At 37.6% G+C, this 18,368-nt stretch overlaps 1 protein-coding gene and 1 non-coding gene across 2 annotated transcripts in view; both read right to left on the bottom strand.

The window, feature by feature from the left end:
* ITGA4 (integrin subunit alpha 4) overlaps nt 1-18,368 on the bottom strand; it is a 78,632-nt gene that overhangs the window by 21,416 nt on the left and 38,848 nt on the right. The window contains exons 16-17 of the mRNA XM_078071061.1: nt 7,493-7,642; nt 5,236-5,312 (exon numbers count right to left, since the gene is read on the bottom strand). Coding sequence (XP_077927187.1) covers nt 5,236-5,312; nt 7,493-7,642 — 227 coding nt within the window. The remainder of the gene's footprint in view (nt 1-5,235; nt 5,313-7,492; nt 7,643-18,368) is intronic.
* Nucleotides 9,968-10,040, bottom strand: TRNAT-CGU (transfer RNA threonine (anticodon CGU)). Its single transcript has one exon. It is a non-coding gene; the product is annotated as a tRNA-Thr (tRNA).

The raw sequence follows: 18,368 nt of genomic DNA, 5'->3' as shown, positions 1-18,368 counted from the left end.
TTTTAAACTTCTACACAATGGCTAATACCTGCTATTGTATTTGTAATCTTGATAAAATATTTGCTCATCTTCGTCTTGTGCAAGCCCAGACGATTGGGGCTGGTTGTCCTGAGAATTTAGACCTTCAGGAAGAAGCCTCAAGTTAATGAGCACATGAGACAGAGTGCGTGTGAGCTTCTTGGTTGGCTGTGGGCAGTCTGTTATGGCAGTTCTCAGAAACTCATGTTCTTTGCTGAGGAAATGCACTGACCTGAAGCAGGGCTGTAGCTCAGAGGCATGAAATGCCCTTAGTGCCCGTGGAGGTACAACCAGGAGAATGTGCAGAGCAAGCGTCACACGTGCTTACTATTCCCGAGCAGGGAGAGAGGACTTCTACGTGGGAGAGGCATATTTTTGTCTGATAGAGCAGAATTTATTACAAGGCAAAGCAGTTTGTCGGAACCCTTCCCTGGGGGCCTAGAGCTTGATGAAGAGTTTTCATGTGAAAATTCCTCAAATAAGTTATTTACCTCACAGAGATAGCCTGTAACTTTCCTAGTTGATGCAAAAGATGTGGGACTTACACTTTTCCCTGGCATCCGTGCCACTTCAAACCTCACAAAACAGCCAACTACTGACCCAGTCCATCAGCGGCTTTCTTGGGACAGAAAGAAACATTCAACTCTGGAGAAACCACCAATCCACATGCAGAAAACGTTGAGGATTCAGTGGCAGTTATTTCATTTTATGGCCAAACTGAAACTTTTTTTTTTTTTTTAAATCAAGGTCTACCCACATCCCAATAACAATGTTATCAAAAATAACTTTTACGAACCTTCATGTATTTTAGGCTTTGTGCTAGGCACTTGGTTTGCAGTATTGCATTTTACCTTTAAAACAATCTTATAGAGTAGGTACTATTTTACCTTTTGATTAATGAAGAAAGAGGTTTACGGAGGTGAAAAGGCTTCTCTAAAAAGTCCATTCAGCTAATAAATGGTAGATAAACTTGAACCAGGTTAGCTGGACTCTAGATCTGAAACTCTTCACCACCACCACATTGCTTCCCAGATTTTAGTTTGATAAAAACCACTCGTAGCCATATTAATACTGACTGTTTCTGTCCTGGTGCCCATAGATTCTGATTTGGATGGTCTGGGGCCTAGAAAACTGCTTTTCTGTTAAGCATTCCAGGTGATTCTCATGAAGGTGACTCAAAGACCACACTTCCAGAGACACTGGTGTCCCCACCACTGGCTGCCATTTAAAATCATAATGGATTTGACCGACTTTGAGAAATATTATCACTTCAAAGTAAAAAAAAGAAAAAAAAAGTAGGTAATATAATTTCTTGTGAGAAAGTATGTACTGAAGACAAATTATTTCATATTTTATTAAGATGTATTTTCATTCTTCAAAAAAGAACCATTCTTAGTAATATTTTCACATAAACTTCACTGTCCTGGGCACCTGGGTGGCTCAGTGGTTAAGCGTCTGCCTTCGGCTCACGTCATGATCCCAGGGTCCTGGGATCGAGGGGCTCCCTGCTCAGTGAAGAGCCTGCTTCTCCCTCTCCCACTCTCCCTGCTTGTGGTCCCTCTCTCGCTGTCTCTCTCTCTCCCTGTCAAATAAATAAAATCTTTAAAAAAAACTTCACTGTCCCATTTTTTCATAGGCCATGTGGTTGCAGAGAAAGATGACAAAGGGGACAGTGGGAGTGTCTGATTGAAGAAAATGAAAATGCTACTTATTTGTAGCTTAGATAAGCTTTCACCCACACAGCTCTTCTTATCAAAGGCCTGTGACAGCAAAAACACCAAGAAAACTAAGCATTTGAGGAAGAAAATAAATACATGAATGGAAAGGTTGTAAATTATTCATCTAATAACTCAACAAAGGCACCACATTACACGCTGGGGTACAAAGTAGTTAAGGAGTCATTGTTTTTGGACTCTCTGAGCAGCCAATCTGGATAATTTAAGTATAAAGTCCAATTATAAATCAAATAGGTTAGGGCTTCTTGGCCCTTAACTGTGGATGCTCAAGGCTATATTGGCATTGCCTAAGTGAAAAGAATTAATTTATTCTCTGCCATATGTGATCCCACCCCAGCAGGGTACTCAACACTGTTTGTCAACCTTTTTACTCATTCCTATCCCGTTTATCTTAACAGCTATTTTGAATCTTTTCCCATTCCCTTCAAGCTCCCAAATCCATCCTCAAAGCCCTCACTTTCCATATATTAACTCGCTTTTCATCCTGGCCATCCCTGAATTCTCTGTATTTCCCTTCCTGCCACATTGAGATTTCTTAATCTATGTCAAGCACCTTTTCATAATTTCCTAGCTCAAGGTAGAGAATCTTAACTTCTCTCTAAGGCTAACTCCTCCACCCGAGTCTGACTGCATTTTATGCTGTTTCCTTAGGACCTTGTTCCATTCTCAGCAAACAAACATTAGTCACCTATAGCATTCCAGACGCTGTATTAGGCACTGGGGACACTAAGATGAAAAGACAGAAAGCTGTCCTGATGCAGCTCACAGGATAGTGTGGAGACAGATAATAACGGTGGTGAGGGTCATTGCAACGAGACTAGGGTCACAGGACTTGGGTTCCTATAGCTGGAGACATAGAAAAACAGCTGAGATTTATAAGACAAATGAGAGTTAATCAGGTAGATAAGTGGGAGGAACAAAAAGATAGAGAGGCTCGGGAAGCATGCATGGCCAAACGACAGGTATCTGTCATCGATGGAAAAAAGTCCCATGGCATGGTTGAGAAAGAGCATTAAGGAGTTTAAAGTTTTAATGAGCCCATGGAGCCCTGTTATCAGAATGTATGTTACAAAGCTCACACTCTGGAAATACCATAGTCGAGGACTTAGAATAATGTAAAATCAGAAGCCAGAAGCCCAGAAAGTGGGAAAGCTTGGTGACCCAGGTAGGATACTGAGCACCTGGTGTGGAGCAAGAGTGGTGGAGAGAGAGAAGCATGATGGATATATAAAATACACCTGTACGTGGTAGTGTCACAGAACTTAGGAATTTATTGTATGTCAGGGATAAGAAAGAGAGAACACAGGTTGAGCTCCAGGTTGTTGGCTTTGGGGACTAGTGGTTTTGTTGCCGGTGGATAGTGACGGGGCACCCAAGAGGACACGTCTAATGGACAGTTGCATGTGTGGGTGTGAAACAGATACTGATCCGAGCCACAGCAGTGTAGACAGGCCAGGTGAGGTCACAGCTGTGGGCATGATTACCCAGGGAAAATGGGGGGAGGGTGTGAGAAAGGGATGAGAGGATGGTTTAGGAATCCAAGAGAGCCAAAATCAAAGATCCTCAAAAGACAACTGAGAAAGAGCTAGAGAAGTCGGAGGGGAATGTGAGTTTGATAGCAACGTGGAACTTAAAGCGAAAAATGTGCCAAAGGTGAGGTAGCAGGAGGGGAAGAATGAAGGGGGGGAAATCGGAGGGGGAGAAGAACTATGAGAGACAATGGACTCTGAAAAACAAACTGAGGGTTCTAGAGGGGAGGGGGGTGGGAGGATGCGTTAGCCTGGTGATGGGTATTGAGGAGGGCACGTTCTGCAGGGAGCACTGGGTGTTATGCACAAACAATGAATCATGGAACACTATATCTAAAACTAATGATGTAATGTATGGGGATTAACATAACAATAAAATAAATTAAAAAAAAAATGTGCCAAAGGTGAAGTGAGCAGTGGTCGGATGCTTCAGAGGAGCGTTCTGGTAGAGTCTGAAAAGTGCTCCCAGGCTTCAAGGACATTTCCCTCTTCAATTTAGTTTTTTCTCCGCCTCTGACCCTCACACGTGCGCGTGTCTTCCCATGATTAAATAAATAACAAATTTCATCACTACATAAAAATTCTTCAGTTGAACCTACTCGTCCCCAGTATATTCTTTTTCCCTTTAAACACAGACTCTCACTTGACTACTACTGCAATGAAATTTCCATCTTAAAAGTTTCCAGGAACATCCTTTTCTCACCCACCAGTCACATTTTAAACGCCAATTCCCATGACCTTTCCCCAGGCATTGTGCTAGCTGATCTCTCTACAAAATTTTACAATATTAAGTCCCTTTTTCTGTATTTTCCACTGGCTCTTTCACTATGGATTTGGTTTTCTTAGTTCTCTGAGGATACCTTTGCAGTTTCCCCCAGGGACTCCCTCTTCTTGCTAAGATCGTTAAATAAAACTGTCCCCTCCCCAACTTGATCCTTTGCTCTTTTCTCCATGGAATTCACATTTCCACACATTCCCCACCCCTGGCCCCCACATGCTCACAAATCGCTAATGTGTAGACAACTTCCAAATACAACCCTGAACTAGATTTTCAAGTGGAAAGCTGCATATAGAAATCCCACCAAATTCAACATGCCCCAATTTAAACTTGTTTCCTTCATATCCCCACCTCCCCAAAATAGTTTCCCATTTTCCTGTCCTGTCACTGATGCCTCCTTCCCCTCTTTTACTTCCTGTACCCAATCAGCCCTCAACCTCAGTATGGATTCTCTCTCTGGTCCTCATTTTTCACATCTTCCCTCTAGTATGCAGACCAATTTCAAAATAGGGTATTTAGATGTGATACAAAATTGCAGTGGTTTATTTCCCATGAGAAAATAGTAACAGTAGCCAACATTTATCTAATTTTCACTGTGTGCTGGGTAGGCATAGTACCTATGTATCTTAGCATAACACATGTATTTTCTTTTAACTATTCCCTCTTCTAAGAATTTAGACAAGCAAGGTGGTTTATTCCCTTTCAAATGTTGTCATACACCTTTAGGGATTTCTTTTGCTTTGTACATCAGTCTGACTTATGTAACCAGTTTTGGGGTGATAAAAAAAAACTAAGCATTATATGTTAGTGAACGTTAGCTCATTTTGCCACCAAAACTCTATTAATAGGCACTTACATATGGTCTAAAACATACCTACAATCATGATAACCCAAGCACAATTAAATCTGGAAATATTTTCTGAGAGGTCAGAAGATTAAAACATGCTTTATAAAATCTTGGTGCTCGCATGTTCTCATTCTTCAAAAACTGGTCACCTCTGAGTATCTATGTGTGAGTGACATATAGATCACTTAATCTCTTTCAGGGGAGTGTTTTTTTCAATTCTTTGAATGCTGCTAATCCCTGAGGGGTAGTTCTTGGTCCTTTTCTCTTTAGAACCCACAAGCACACACCCATTGCCCATCTTGGTGAGTAACAGTAAACTACACTTACTTAAAAAATCCAATTCTCGCAGAAACCTGTAAATCAGCCGAACAATTTTCGTGGGCACAAAATCTTGCGAAGTTTATCTGGAAATAAAATATGACAGTATTTTTTTATGGTAGTTCAACAATTTGGGATACTTCTACTTTTTTAAGAAGACATCTATGATACATGAGAAAAACGAAACAAAATTGATAATGTCATATTTTGTTCCTTTTGAAGAGTTTAATTTGAGGATTAGTCACAGGTTCAAATGACAACTGTAGGGCTAAAGGAACTGATTCTCCCAATAGGTAAATTGAAGGCCTAAATTTGTTAAATGGAAAAAATTATTGTTTCTTTTATAATCGTTATGAAAAAAATGAGTTTAATCAAATTGAGGTAAAGTTTTAAAGGTCAGTGTTTAAAACCTGTGCTGCCAAGATATTCTTTCCTGAGTTCCTCTCAATTTTCTGGTGCTACGGTTTGATCCACTTATTACAAATAAACATGGCACTTACTTTTCACAGATGGTAGGACAATGGGCTTATATTTATTGGAAACAATAAAATGTAGAAATTTAGAAATTTTACTTTGAGGATACATTGAACAAAATTAAATGATAGTTGACCCTCAGAGTTCCAGAATTTATTTAACTTGGAGCATTTTAATAGGACCCAGAGAACGAAAAGGTATATGGGAAAACCTGAGGTATAAGATAGACAAAGAAAGAGTGCAGAGAGAGAAAAAGGAAGCTGAGAGGAATAGGGGGAAGTGGAGAGATGCTAAGAGAAATCTAGAAAGTCAGAGAAGGAGCTTGGTTCATTAAATGGGAAATGACTAGCATGTTGTCAAATAGCACGTCCGACTACAGTCTGCTTTGACCTGGTGAAGCAGAAGGGAAGTGTAAATCCTTCTCTAAATGATTAGGTAAATATGATTTTTTTTTTTTTCTATCACTCTCATCTGTAAAGCATGGTGCTCTAAAAATCAAAAGGTAGCGTTTTATTTTTTTTGTTTTTTAAGATTTTTATTTCTTTATTTGACAGAGAGCGCAAAAGAGCACAAGCAGGGGGAGCAGCTGAGGCAGAGGGAGAAGCAGTCTCCCCACTGAACAGGGAGCCCGATGCAGGGCTCGATCCCAGGACTCTGGGATCATGACCTGAGCCGAAGGCAGGCGTTTAACCGTCTGAGCCACCCAGGCACTCTGGTAGAGTTTTATTCTAATGTAATTACAAATTGCTAAGGTTTGGGTTTATGTACTTACAATGCTGCATTTTTCGTTATTAAACATAGTTAAGAATAGTTGATATTGACAACTAAAGTTCAACAGAGGGGTGAAAACACTGACTTCCACAGATACATTAAGTGTATTGAGAAAACTTGCCTTAAGGTATTATGTTCACTGGATCTAGCATTCTAGACCAGAGAGTCATGATTGTAAGCTCAAAGACCTTCAAGTGACTTAGGAGCAACTTGTCTAGACAGGATGCTAACTAGCCCTTGGAGTGTCCCTTCTGCCTTTTACATTCCTTGTGCCATTAGCAAATGCTTTAGTGAATGTTTTTACCATGCCCCCAAACATCCTGTTGACTAGGTCTTTGCATTGTTGGACAGTAAAGGTCCAGACAACTGGACTCCTGGGAATAAACTCACTGCAAGTGAAAGGGAGATACTCTGGAATATGGTAGAGAAGGCTGTTCACTGGTTAGAATGCAAGATCCATCTCAAAATGCAATGGATCCTGGGACGTGGCTTTAGTAAAGGCTATGGTTGAATTTGAAGGAGAAATTGTTGTGTAACAGAAATACTTACATTTATAAAAGATTAAAAGCCAGCAAGGGGACTTGCCTACCAAGACTGGATGAATCTGGGTAGAGTGAATGAGAGGGAGACAAAATGAGAGAGAAGGAGGCAGAAAATGAAAAAGGAGAAGATAAACCTCATGAATGGGACTCACTGTCATTGTGAGCGCTCCCTAGCAATATATTTTCCTCATGGGCAAGGAATCAAGGAAAGAAAATTAACATCTCATATATAATGGTAAGCCATTGCTGGGACTAAATGCGTATTTTAAAATATTCAGTTTAATATCCTAAAGGGAATATAAAAAATAAAGAAAAATGGAAAACAAAACATACCATAAATCTTTTTATATTAAAAAATTCATAAAATTTTTTTAAAAAATTCAGAAAGATAATTCATTTCCCCAGAATTAGGCAATGTTACAAAAAAAATTACTTTAGTTACATGCGCATCATGTTTTGAATAAGGAAAATATTCTTACTGTTTTTTCAATTACGTCTTTTTCTTTCTTCTGCTGGAGAATTGGCTGAAGTGGTGGGAATTCTTCTGTACTTCGTTTACTGATGACATGGTGCCCAAGGTGGTAAGCAGCTTGAATCTGAATTGGGGTGAGGATGTCCCGCACATCTTTCTAAGGAAATTTAAAACCATAAGTTAAAAATAAAAACAATCATGTAAATTAAAAAAAAAAAAGCATATATAGAAAGTTCCTCCATTCCTGCATTAAAGTCAAACAACAAGGAAAAGGTAAAGGAAGTATTACCTTTTCATCTAAATTGTTAAAATACACTGAATGTGTATATTTTTTCACATTACAAAAGCATGCATGTTTATTAGAAAAAATACAAAAAGAGTATAACAATAAAAAAATAGCCATCCTGTAATAGTTACATAGTTTTACATTTGGACATGTTTTCTTTCATGATATTTTCTATGCATACTTTTTATCACTTGGCATAAGCATTTGTAAATCACTTTGAAGTACTAACAGCATTTTATTCTATTTAACATTTCCCTGTCGTAAACTTGTAGAAATAGGATATCTCAATTTATTTGAGTTTTCTTTTTATATGTCTCAGTAACATTTTAATTCAATTTGATTCATTTGATTTCCTATTATGAAACATATCCTTTTTTCCTATTTTTTTTTTAGGATTTTATTTATTTATTTGACAGACAGAGAAACAGCGAGAGAGGGAACACAAGCAGGGGGGGGGGAGGGGGAGGGGGAGATGGAGAAGCAGGCTTCCCACTGAGCAGGAAGCCCGACGATGGGACTCGATCCCAGGACCCTGGGATCATGACCTGAGCTGAAGGCAGCCACTTAACGACTGAGCCACCCAGGTGCCCCTTTTTTTCCTATTCTTTATGGAGCTTTTCCAATTATATTTTTAAGGAGGTTACAAATGGTATGTGGGAAAGTTATTTGTTTTATATATTTAATCTTTTATCCTAGTCACTTTACTGAATTTTATTAGTTACAATTTTTCTAAGTTTATTGTGCTTTTACACTTCATAAGGAAAGTTCTTGGATTATTTATCAATTATACAGGAATTGTACCCATTAGGGACCCATTCTGCTATCCATTCTGCATGTTATTCTTTTAAATTTAATATCTTACTGATTTTTACACAGCATTTCTCATTGGTAATCATGTGGTCAAAAAGCCTTTTTGAATGATTTTTTTAAGATTTTATTTGAGAGCACGAGCAAGGGAGATAGTGAGCGAGTGCGATAGCGAGCAAGAGAGATAGCGAGAGAGATAGGGAGAGAGAGAGAGAGAGATAGAGATAGCGAGAGAGAGAGAGAGATAGCAAGAGAGATAGCAAAAGAGATAGAGTGAGATAGTGCGCGTAGGAATGAGAGAAAGAGAGAGAGAGTGCGTGCACCCACGAGAAAGCTAGCGAGAGAGAACGCTAGCGAGAGAGAGAGCTAGCGAGAGAGAGAGTGATAGCAAGAGAGAGAGAGAGACAGATAGTGAGAGAGAGAGACAGAGATAGTGAGAGAGAGCACAAGCAGGGAGGAGAGGGAGAAGCAGGCTCCCCACTGAGCAGGAGCCCTATGTGGGACTCAATCCCAAGACCCTGAGATTAAGACCAGAGCCGAAGGCAGCTGCTTAACCGACTGAGCCACCCAGGCATCCCTTTTTTGAATGATTTTTAAAATTTCTTGTATTCTGCCCCCAGAGAAACAGCTCTTGAGTTCATTACACTGATTGTCAATTCACATATTTTAATCTATGTGAATTTCTACATGCAGGCATTATTTTTCCCTCTTAAAAATATCTTCTTATGTACTTCAAAATTATTTTTTGATTATTCACTAGACTTCTAGTGAAGAACATACCACATACTATCAAAATTATTTGCTAACATACATATATACACAAACAGTAAAATAGCCGACAGGAAAGTAACTTTGAAAGCAGTTGTTCTCGAATCTCATGTCTATGGGAAAAAAAAAAATCAGTAAGGTACCTCTTAGAAAGCACTTAACCCGGCCCTCTCTAGACAGAAATGAGATTTTCAAAGTCTACTGAACAAAATAGACACCTTTCTTTTTCTCCTTATCTAAGTAGGTGTGCAAGTAAGATTTTACTGATAAAGTAATCTGTGAGGATTTATATCAGAATTCAGGAGACAATTAAATTTCATGAAATAAGACATGTTGATGGCAAATCTATAAAACAAGTATCATAAGCACCACAAAAATTAAACATAGAAATGATCTCAGGATTTGAGAAGGCAGTTAATAATCAGTAAGTTCTATCTACATGGAACTATGCAGTTTTTGCTTTTCTTTTTCTTTTCTTTTGATACTAAAATTGTTACTATACTTTGCTGTCTGAGCTTTACATCACAGTTTGACTCGACTTTTCAAATACCCATTTCAATCTATAGGTTCTTCTCGATTTATTATTTATTTATTTAATATTTTGTTTTTAAGTAATCTCTATACCCAACATGGGGCTCGAACTCACAACCCTGAAATCACGAGTCACACGCTCTACCGATTGAGCCAGCCAGGCACCCTGGTTCTTCTCATTTTAAAAAAGAAATTCAACTAAGTTCATTTTGACCACTTAAAGAGACTCAAGTGTTTGCACCAGGGCTAGACATATTACCTTAAACCATAACTGAGGTTTATATTTACTCAGTTCCTGAGTCGATCCATGACTTTGTCATTAACAGAACTCCCAGTAACATTAGTAGGCCAGGTTTTTATTACCTATGGGCATTTCAAGATTGGAATATGACTTAAACATTACTGCCTAAAAGCAAACGAAGAACAGATAATTTGTAAAGCTCATCAATTAGCAATCCCTAATGGGTAAGAAAAACAAATGCCTGTAATACAGATGGTTGTGCTGCAGTAACTTGATAAAAATCAATGAAGTAAATTAATCAAGATGATTTATCACATAAAAGACAACATCTTTTTTTTTTTTAAAAGATTTTATTTATTTATTTGACAGAGAGAGACACAGCGAGAAAGGGAACACAGGAGGAGTGGGAGAGGGAGAAGCAGGCTTCCCGCCGAGCGGGGAGCCCGAGGCGGGGCTCGATCCCAGGACCTTGGGACCATGACCTGAGCCGAAGGCAGACGCCAAACGACTGAGCCACCCAGGCGCCCCGACAACATCTATTCTATGTCTTTATGTAAATAAAAAAGATGAAAATTTTTTTTACATTATTTATAACTATCAATATATGTATATAGTAGGTACAGGACTGGGGTTCAAATCTCAAGTGCAACACTTACTATCTGTGTAACCTTGTCAATGGCTCAGTTACCTCATCTGAAAATGGAAATAAAGACAATTCTTATGATACCTATACCTATTGTTATGAGAATTCAGTGGCATGATGTTTGTAAAATAGTTAGTATAATGCCTGGCACTTAAGATCTTAAGAGATGTTAGATATTGACTTATTATATATATGCTGCTTCAAAATATATCTACATCAACCAATCAAGAAATGCATTTGAGTTTAAGAAATTCAGGTGAACAATTGGAAGGAATAAAAAAAAAAAAGAAAATCAGACCATTGCCAGTCAATGAACATTAAGTAGGAAATGAGTTAGATACCAAGTATTAGACTTGTACTAATTAATTGGTACCTGGAAGATTTGGAGCATGAATCAGAGTACAGGGGATCTCTTATTACTTTTCCATTCTTATACATGGAGATGATTTTATTAAATTACTTGATAAGTGATCCTTTCAACACGAAACTTTGACCATATAGGAATGCTGCAAATCAAGGCCCAAATCCCAAGTTATCAACTTGTGAAAACGGAACAGCTTGAAGCCCTGAGTATTACAATAGCAAACTTGATTAAATTATTCCCTAGGTGTAGAAGCTAGACAGCCACTGATTGTCCCTCCACATGTCCACTGTTTTAATTCTTCTCAACAAGCTTGCTTTGACCAAATCACATGTTATCTAATTCATACTAATTTTCCACAAGGTCTTCTCTACATCTGGTGTATATTACTTTCATTATCCTAATTAGCTATTAATTACGCTTTTCTCACAACATATAAAATGTATGTGCACTCTTGCAAGAACTGTATTTGACAGATATTCACACTTATTTAACTTTAACAGCTCTACCTAAAGACAAAGGCTAGAATATCAAAAATGTCTTGTAGTGACTAATTAAGTATTGGGGAGGGAAAAAGTAGATTTGCTTAAAATTTTTCATTTGGATGGGCATGTGCTATCTATATTAAAAATAATGAAGATTCCATGCCACATTTTTATGGACAATTACATAAAATAAGGCAACCCACAAGTGTGCAAATGAGCACATGTCTGAAATTACTCAAAGTCCGCCTTCTTGTTTGACTTTTACAGAAATTCTTATTTACGGCCACTTGAGAACTGAGCCATAGGCCCATGTCCTCTTACTGTGTGTATGCAGTAAAAAACCTAGGGGGTGGAGCCAGAAATATTTATAAAGTTTACTGAATGAGAAATGATATTGAGGTATAGACATTTCAATGTATCTATTCATGGGTCTGCTGTGTTGAAGGAAGACTCTGGGGATACAAAACTGAAAGTCAATACCTATGTCACAATCCATAACCCAGAAATCCACACACAGTGTGCCGGATGAGCTTTCTGATGGATGTATACACAAGTACAGAAGAAGGAGGGCCACACAATCTACAGTCAAAAGAGGATGAGAAAGTCTTACACAGAAGAATTTCAAGCAAAGAATATGGTCAGATTTATGATTCTGAAATACCCTTCTGGTACAAATGTGGGAAATGGGTTGGGAGGGAGAAGGAAAGGCAGAGGCATGGACTGCAACTGAAGCCAGCACCACCACTTGTAATGCTAACCACTCCAGCTAGTAAGCTTGGTTTGCGAGGTGGAGAACTGTCCACATCTGGCACTACTAACATCCTGAGAAGAGACAGCACCCCAAAAACAGGTGCTCTAACCATAACACTAATAGAACATTCTCAGATTTTCCCTTACAGAATTCTTTAAATAGCACTGAGAACATATCATCCATAAATTTTAAAAATATTTATTGATTTCTACCTCATGTAATGACTCGTATTACCTCTAAGAAGAATACAAACATGCAAAAAGTAGTATTCTGTCTTCAAAGACCTTGCAAACTAGCAGAGAATTAATGTATGCTGGAATAATCAATCCACTTCTTGACTACCATAATGTCAGGATAGTTGTATAGGTTGCTTGTACTTAGATTTTCAGCAGAAAAGTATTCATATATGGATCAGTCCATAGTCTGCTGTGTAGATTGAGCTATGTGCTTGTATAGCTTAACAATGTAAACATATAAAATACAAATAAAACAAATTTACTAATCAAACATACATTCATTTCCTTGCAGTTATTATTGAAAAAGATGGGTTTCAGAACTTACGTAACAAAATAAAATTCCTTTACTTCAGAAATCCAAAAATCTAGAAATTTGAGAAATCAAGGGAAAGAATGAACTAATCTACTGTATATGTGGGTGGGTTGATTTCATAATTATACAACATGCTAAAGCCACTGAACTCCCTGGATCTCCGAATATCAATGGGGACAGGCATTCCTGGTCTGATGAGTAAGCTACATATTTCTAGCTTTTACTGGAAATGTTGCAAGCAAGGTGAGAATCTTGTTACTTTATTTGTTGTCCCACTTTACTAATCATCTTCTCTTCTCAAACATCACTGAATATTTTGATGTAGAGATTCCATCAAGATCAACCAAGAAATATCATCTATAAAAGCCTTAAGGGAAGTCTCACTCCACCACAGCTGCTCAGACATTTCTAAAAACTGCTGCCAATTGTTAATTGAGTTTCCCTAAATCAAAGCAACCTCAAAATTATCCCATGTTCTAAGAACTTGTACTAAGAAATCACTAAGATCTAGTCAAGTTGTATATATGAATATAGCAAAGACAGAGATTCATTGTCACATATGTATATGGATGAGAAAACATTTTCATCGTGGGCAAAGTGACATCTAATAAAAGAGAATTTCAATAGATAAAACACTGTAAGGTGTAAAAAATTAAACATTTGGGGAGCGTATGTGCTATGGTGAGCGCTGTGAATTGTGTAAGACTGATGAATCACAGACCTGTACCTCTGAAACAAATAATACATTATACGTTAAAAAAAAAAAAAAGAAGATAGTAGGAAGGGGAAAATGAAGGGGGGGGAATCGGAGGGGGAGATGAAGCATGAGAGACTATGGGCTCTGAGAAACAAACTGAGGGTTCTAGGGGGGAGGGGGGTGGGAGGATGGGTTAGCCTGGTGATGGGTATTAAGGAGGGCACGTATTGAATGGAGCACTGGGTGTTAAAAGCAAACAATGAATCATGGAACACTACATCAAAAACTAATGATGTAATGTATGGTGATTAACATAACATAATAAAATTAAAAAAAAAGAAAATTATGAAAGGGAACAATTTCAAAGGTAGATGCAATCACACAATAAAGGTAGTAGATTAATCACTTATGAAACCAATACGGAGGTTAAAACACAAAAGGAGTAAAATCAATTTTATCTACAAAATCAGTCAAGGAACTCACAAAAAAAGGATGGAAAATATAACATTATATACATACAATGTGGAGGACGGAGTAAAAATGTAGTGCTTTTAGAATGGGATTAAACTTAAATGACCATCAACTTAATACAGATTGCTATATACTTAGGATGTTACATATGATCCTCATGGTAACTGCAAATCAAAAACCTATAATAGATATACAAAAATCAAGAGACAGAAATCCAAGTATAACACTAAAGGAGGCCATCAAACCACAAGGGGAGAGAGCAAGAGAAGAAAGGAGCAGAGAACTTAAAAACAACCATAAAACAAGTAATAAGATGGCAATAAATACATACCCAGCAATAATTACTTTAAATGCAAATGGACTAAATGCTTCAGTCAAAAGACAGAGGGTGACTGAATGGATTAAAATAACAAGACCCATCTATATGCTGACTATAAGAGACCCACTTCAGACCTAAAGATACATGCAGACTGAAAATGAAGGGATAAAAAACATATACATACATGCAAGTGAAAAAAAAAAAGCTACAGCAGCAATCCTTCTATCAGACAAAATAGACTTTAAAACAAAGACTGTTGCAAGAGAGAAAGAAGGGCACTATATAAAGGGAAAATACATCAAGAAGATGTAACAATTGTATCTATGCACCCAACATGGGAGCACCAAAATACATAAAGCAATTATTAACATATAAAAAGGGAGAAACTGATGGGATTACAGTAATAGCAGGGAACTTTAACACCCCATTTATAACACTGGACAGACATTCCGAACAGAAAATCAACAAGGAAATAGTGGCTTTCAATGACACATTAGACCAGATGGACCTAACAGATACATACAGAACATTCCATCCAAAAACAGCAGAATGCACATTCTTTCCAAGTGCACATGGAACATTCTCCAGGCGAGATCACATGTTAGGCCACAAAACAAGTCCCAATAAATTTTAATAAGACTGAAATCATATCATGCATCTTTTTTGACCACAAGAATATGAAACTAGAAATCGGTTACAAGAAAACTGGAAAAAAGGGGCGCCTGGGTGGCTCAGTCAGTTAAGCGCCTGCCTTCGGCTGAGGTCATGATCCCAGGCTCCTGGGATTGAGCCCCGCATCCGGCTCCCTGCTCAGCAGAGAGCCTGCTTCTCCCTTTCACTCTGCCTGCCGCTCTGCCTACTTGTGCTATTTCTCTGTCAAATAAATACATTTAAAAAAATCTTTAAAAAAAAAAAGAAAACTGGAAAAAAGCACAAACACATGGAGGCTAAACAACATGGTACTAAACAATGAATGGGCAAACCAAGAAATCAAAAAGGAAATAAAATACATGGAAACACAACTGTCCAAAATATTTAGGATGCAGCAAAAGCAGTTCTAAGAGGGAAATTTTATAGTAATACAGACATACCTCAAGAAACGAAAAAACTCAAGCAAACAACTCAACCTTACACCTGAAGGAACTAGAAAAACAAGAACAAACAAAACCTAAAATTGGTAGAAGGAAGGAAATAATAAAGATCAGAGAACAAGCAAATGAAATAGAGACTAAAAAAAACCACAAAAAAACACAAACAACAACAAAAACAAAACAACACAAAACAATAGAAAAGATCAAGGAAACCAGGAGCTGGTTCCTTGAAAAGTTCAACAAAATTGATAAATCTTTAGCCCAGACTCACCAAGAAAAAAATAAGAGAGAAGACCAAAAATAAAATCAGAAGTGAAAAAGGAGAAACTGACACCACAAAAAATACAAAGGATTATAAGAGAATATTATGAAAAAATTATATGCCAAGAAATTGGACAACATAGAAGAAATGGACAAATTCCTAGAAACATGTAACCTTCCAAGACTGAATCAGAAAGAAATAGAAAATTTGAACAGACTGATTACTAGCAGTGAAATTGAATCGGTAATCAAAGAACTCCCAACAAACAAAAGTCCAGGACCAGATGACTTCACAGTGAATTCTACCCAGCATTTAAAGAGTTAATACCTATTCTTCTCAAACTATTCCAAAAAATAGAAGAGGAAGTAAAACTTCCAAATTCATTCTATGAGGCCAGCATTAGCCTGATACCAAGACCAAATAAAGACACTACAAAAGAAGAAAATTATAGGCCAATTTCCATGATTAACATAGATGAAAAATCTTCAACAAAATATTAGCAAACTAAATTCAGTAATACATTAAAAAAATCATTTATCACAATCAAGTGGGATTTATTCCAGAGATACAATGGTGATTCAATATTCACAAGTCAATCAATGTGGTACATCAAATCAATAAGATAAAGGATAAAAACTGTATGATCATCTCAACAGATGCAGAAAAAGCATCTGACAAAGTACAACATTCACTCATGATAAAAACTCCCAACAAAGTAGATTTAAAGGGAATATACCTCAACATTATAAAGGCCATATGTAAAAAACCCATAGCTAAAATTATACTCAATGGTGAAAAACTGAAAGCTTTTCCTCTAAGAACAGGAACAAAACAAGGATGCCTACTCTCACCACCTTTACTCAACATAGTATGGGAAGTCCTACCCAGCAATCAGACAAGAAGAAGAAATAAAAGCCATCCACATTGGTAAGGAAAAAGTTAAACTTTCACTATTTGCAGATGAAATGATTCCATATATAGAACACCCTAAAGACTCTACCAAAAAACTACTAGAACCAGGATCAAGCCCCACATTGGGCTCCCTGCTCAGCCAGGAGCCTGCTTCTCCCTCTCCCTCTGCTGCTCCCCTGCTTGTGCTCTCTCGCTCTCTGTCAAATAAATAAATAAAATCTTTAAAAAAACCCACAAGAGATAGATATGGCTAGAATCAGAATCTTACACTTGTGAGAATGGTTAGAATATAAAAGATAAGAAATAACAAGTATCGGCAACGATGTAGAGAAAAAGGAACCCTTGTGGACTGTTGGTGGGAATGCAAACTGGTGTAGCCACTGTGGAAAAACAGTATGGAGGTTCCTCAAAAAATTAAAAATAGTATTACCATATGATCTAGTAATTCCATTACTGGGTATCTACCCAAAGAAAATGAAAACACTAATTCAAAAAAATATGCACCCCTATTACTACAGCATTATTAACAATAGCCAAGAGAGGAAAGCAGCCCAAGTGTCCACTGATAAAGATGTTGTGTATACACTTACACACACACACACACACACACACACACACACACACACACAGAGGAATATTACTCAGCCATAAAAAAAAACGAGATCTTGCCATCTGCAACAACGTGGATGGACCACAGGGTATAATGTTAAATAAAATAAGTCAGATAAAGACAAATGCCATACAAATTCACTCATTTATAGAATTTAAAAAACAAAGCTATCAAAGAAAAAGAGAGAAACAAAAACAGACTCAAATGCAGAGAACAGAGAGAGGGAAGTTGGGGGCATGGGTGCAACAGATAAAGGGGATTAAGAGTACACTTGTCTTATGAGCACCGAGTAATACGTGGAACTATTGAATCACTATATTGTACACCTGAAACTAATATAACACTGTAGGTTAACTACTCTGGAGTCAAAATTTAAAAAAGAACACATTTATCATGATGGGCACTAATGTATAAAATTGTTAAATTGTTATATTCAACATCTAAAACTAATATAACACTGTATGTTAATTTTACTTCAATAAATAAAACGCACCCTTCATTTCTTTCCCAGCACTCCACAATTTCCTGTACTCTGCCCTTTCTCCTTTTTCAATCACTCATATCTTCTAAAATGGTATAAAATTTCATGTTTATCACGTGGTTTGTCTCACTCCACTAGACTGTAAACTCGGGGACGGTAGTGATCTTTTTTATATTTTATTCACTACTATACGCAAGTGTCTCAAATGGAACCTGATGCAACATTGGTACTCAAATACCTGTGGAATTAATTGTGTGGATGGAGAGGTGGAACTTCACTGGTATGACCAAAGGGAACAACTACACAAGGAAAATGTGCCCAACCGGCAAGCAGAGTCTTCTTAGAAGTAGGGGCTGTGGGCCTGGCTACATGATTAGCAAGTGCCACCTCATTTCACTGTAAGGGATGCTGAATATGCCCATTAACACTCCTGATACGGGGCAAGGTTTATGGAACAAAGGGACAATCCAGGCATCCTGACTACTGCTCATCTTTTCTACTATCATTAAGATGGCAGAAGAGTATCAATTTCTGTCCCAATCCTTTGGACTGGAGAAGCACAGTAAGGTCCATGTTTCTGAATACCTCCCGCTACCATGCTGGTGGGGGTGGAAAATG

Source organism: Halichoerus grypus, chromosome 4 (genome assembly GCF_964656455.1).
Source record: "Halichoerus grypus chromosome 4, mHalGry1.hap1.1, whole genome shotgun sequence".
Taxonomy (NCBI): domain Eukaryota; kingdom Metazoa; phylum Chordata; class Mammalia; order Carnivora; family Phocidae; genus Halichoerus; species Halichoerus grypus.
This window is presented reverse-complemented; position numbering and strand designations above follow the sequence as displayed.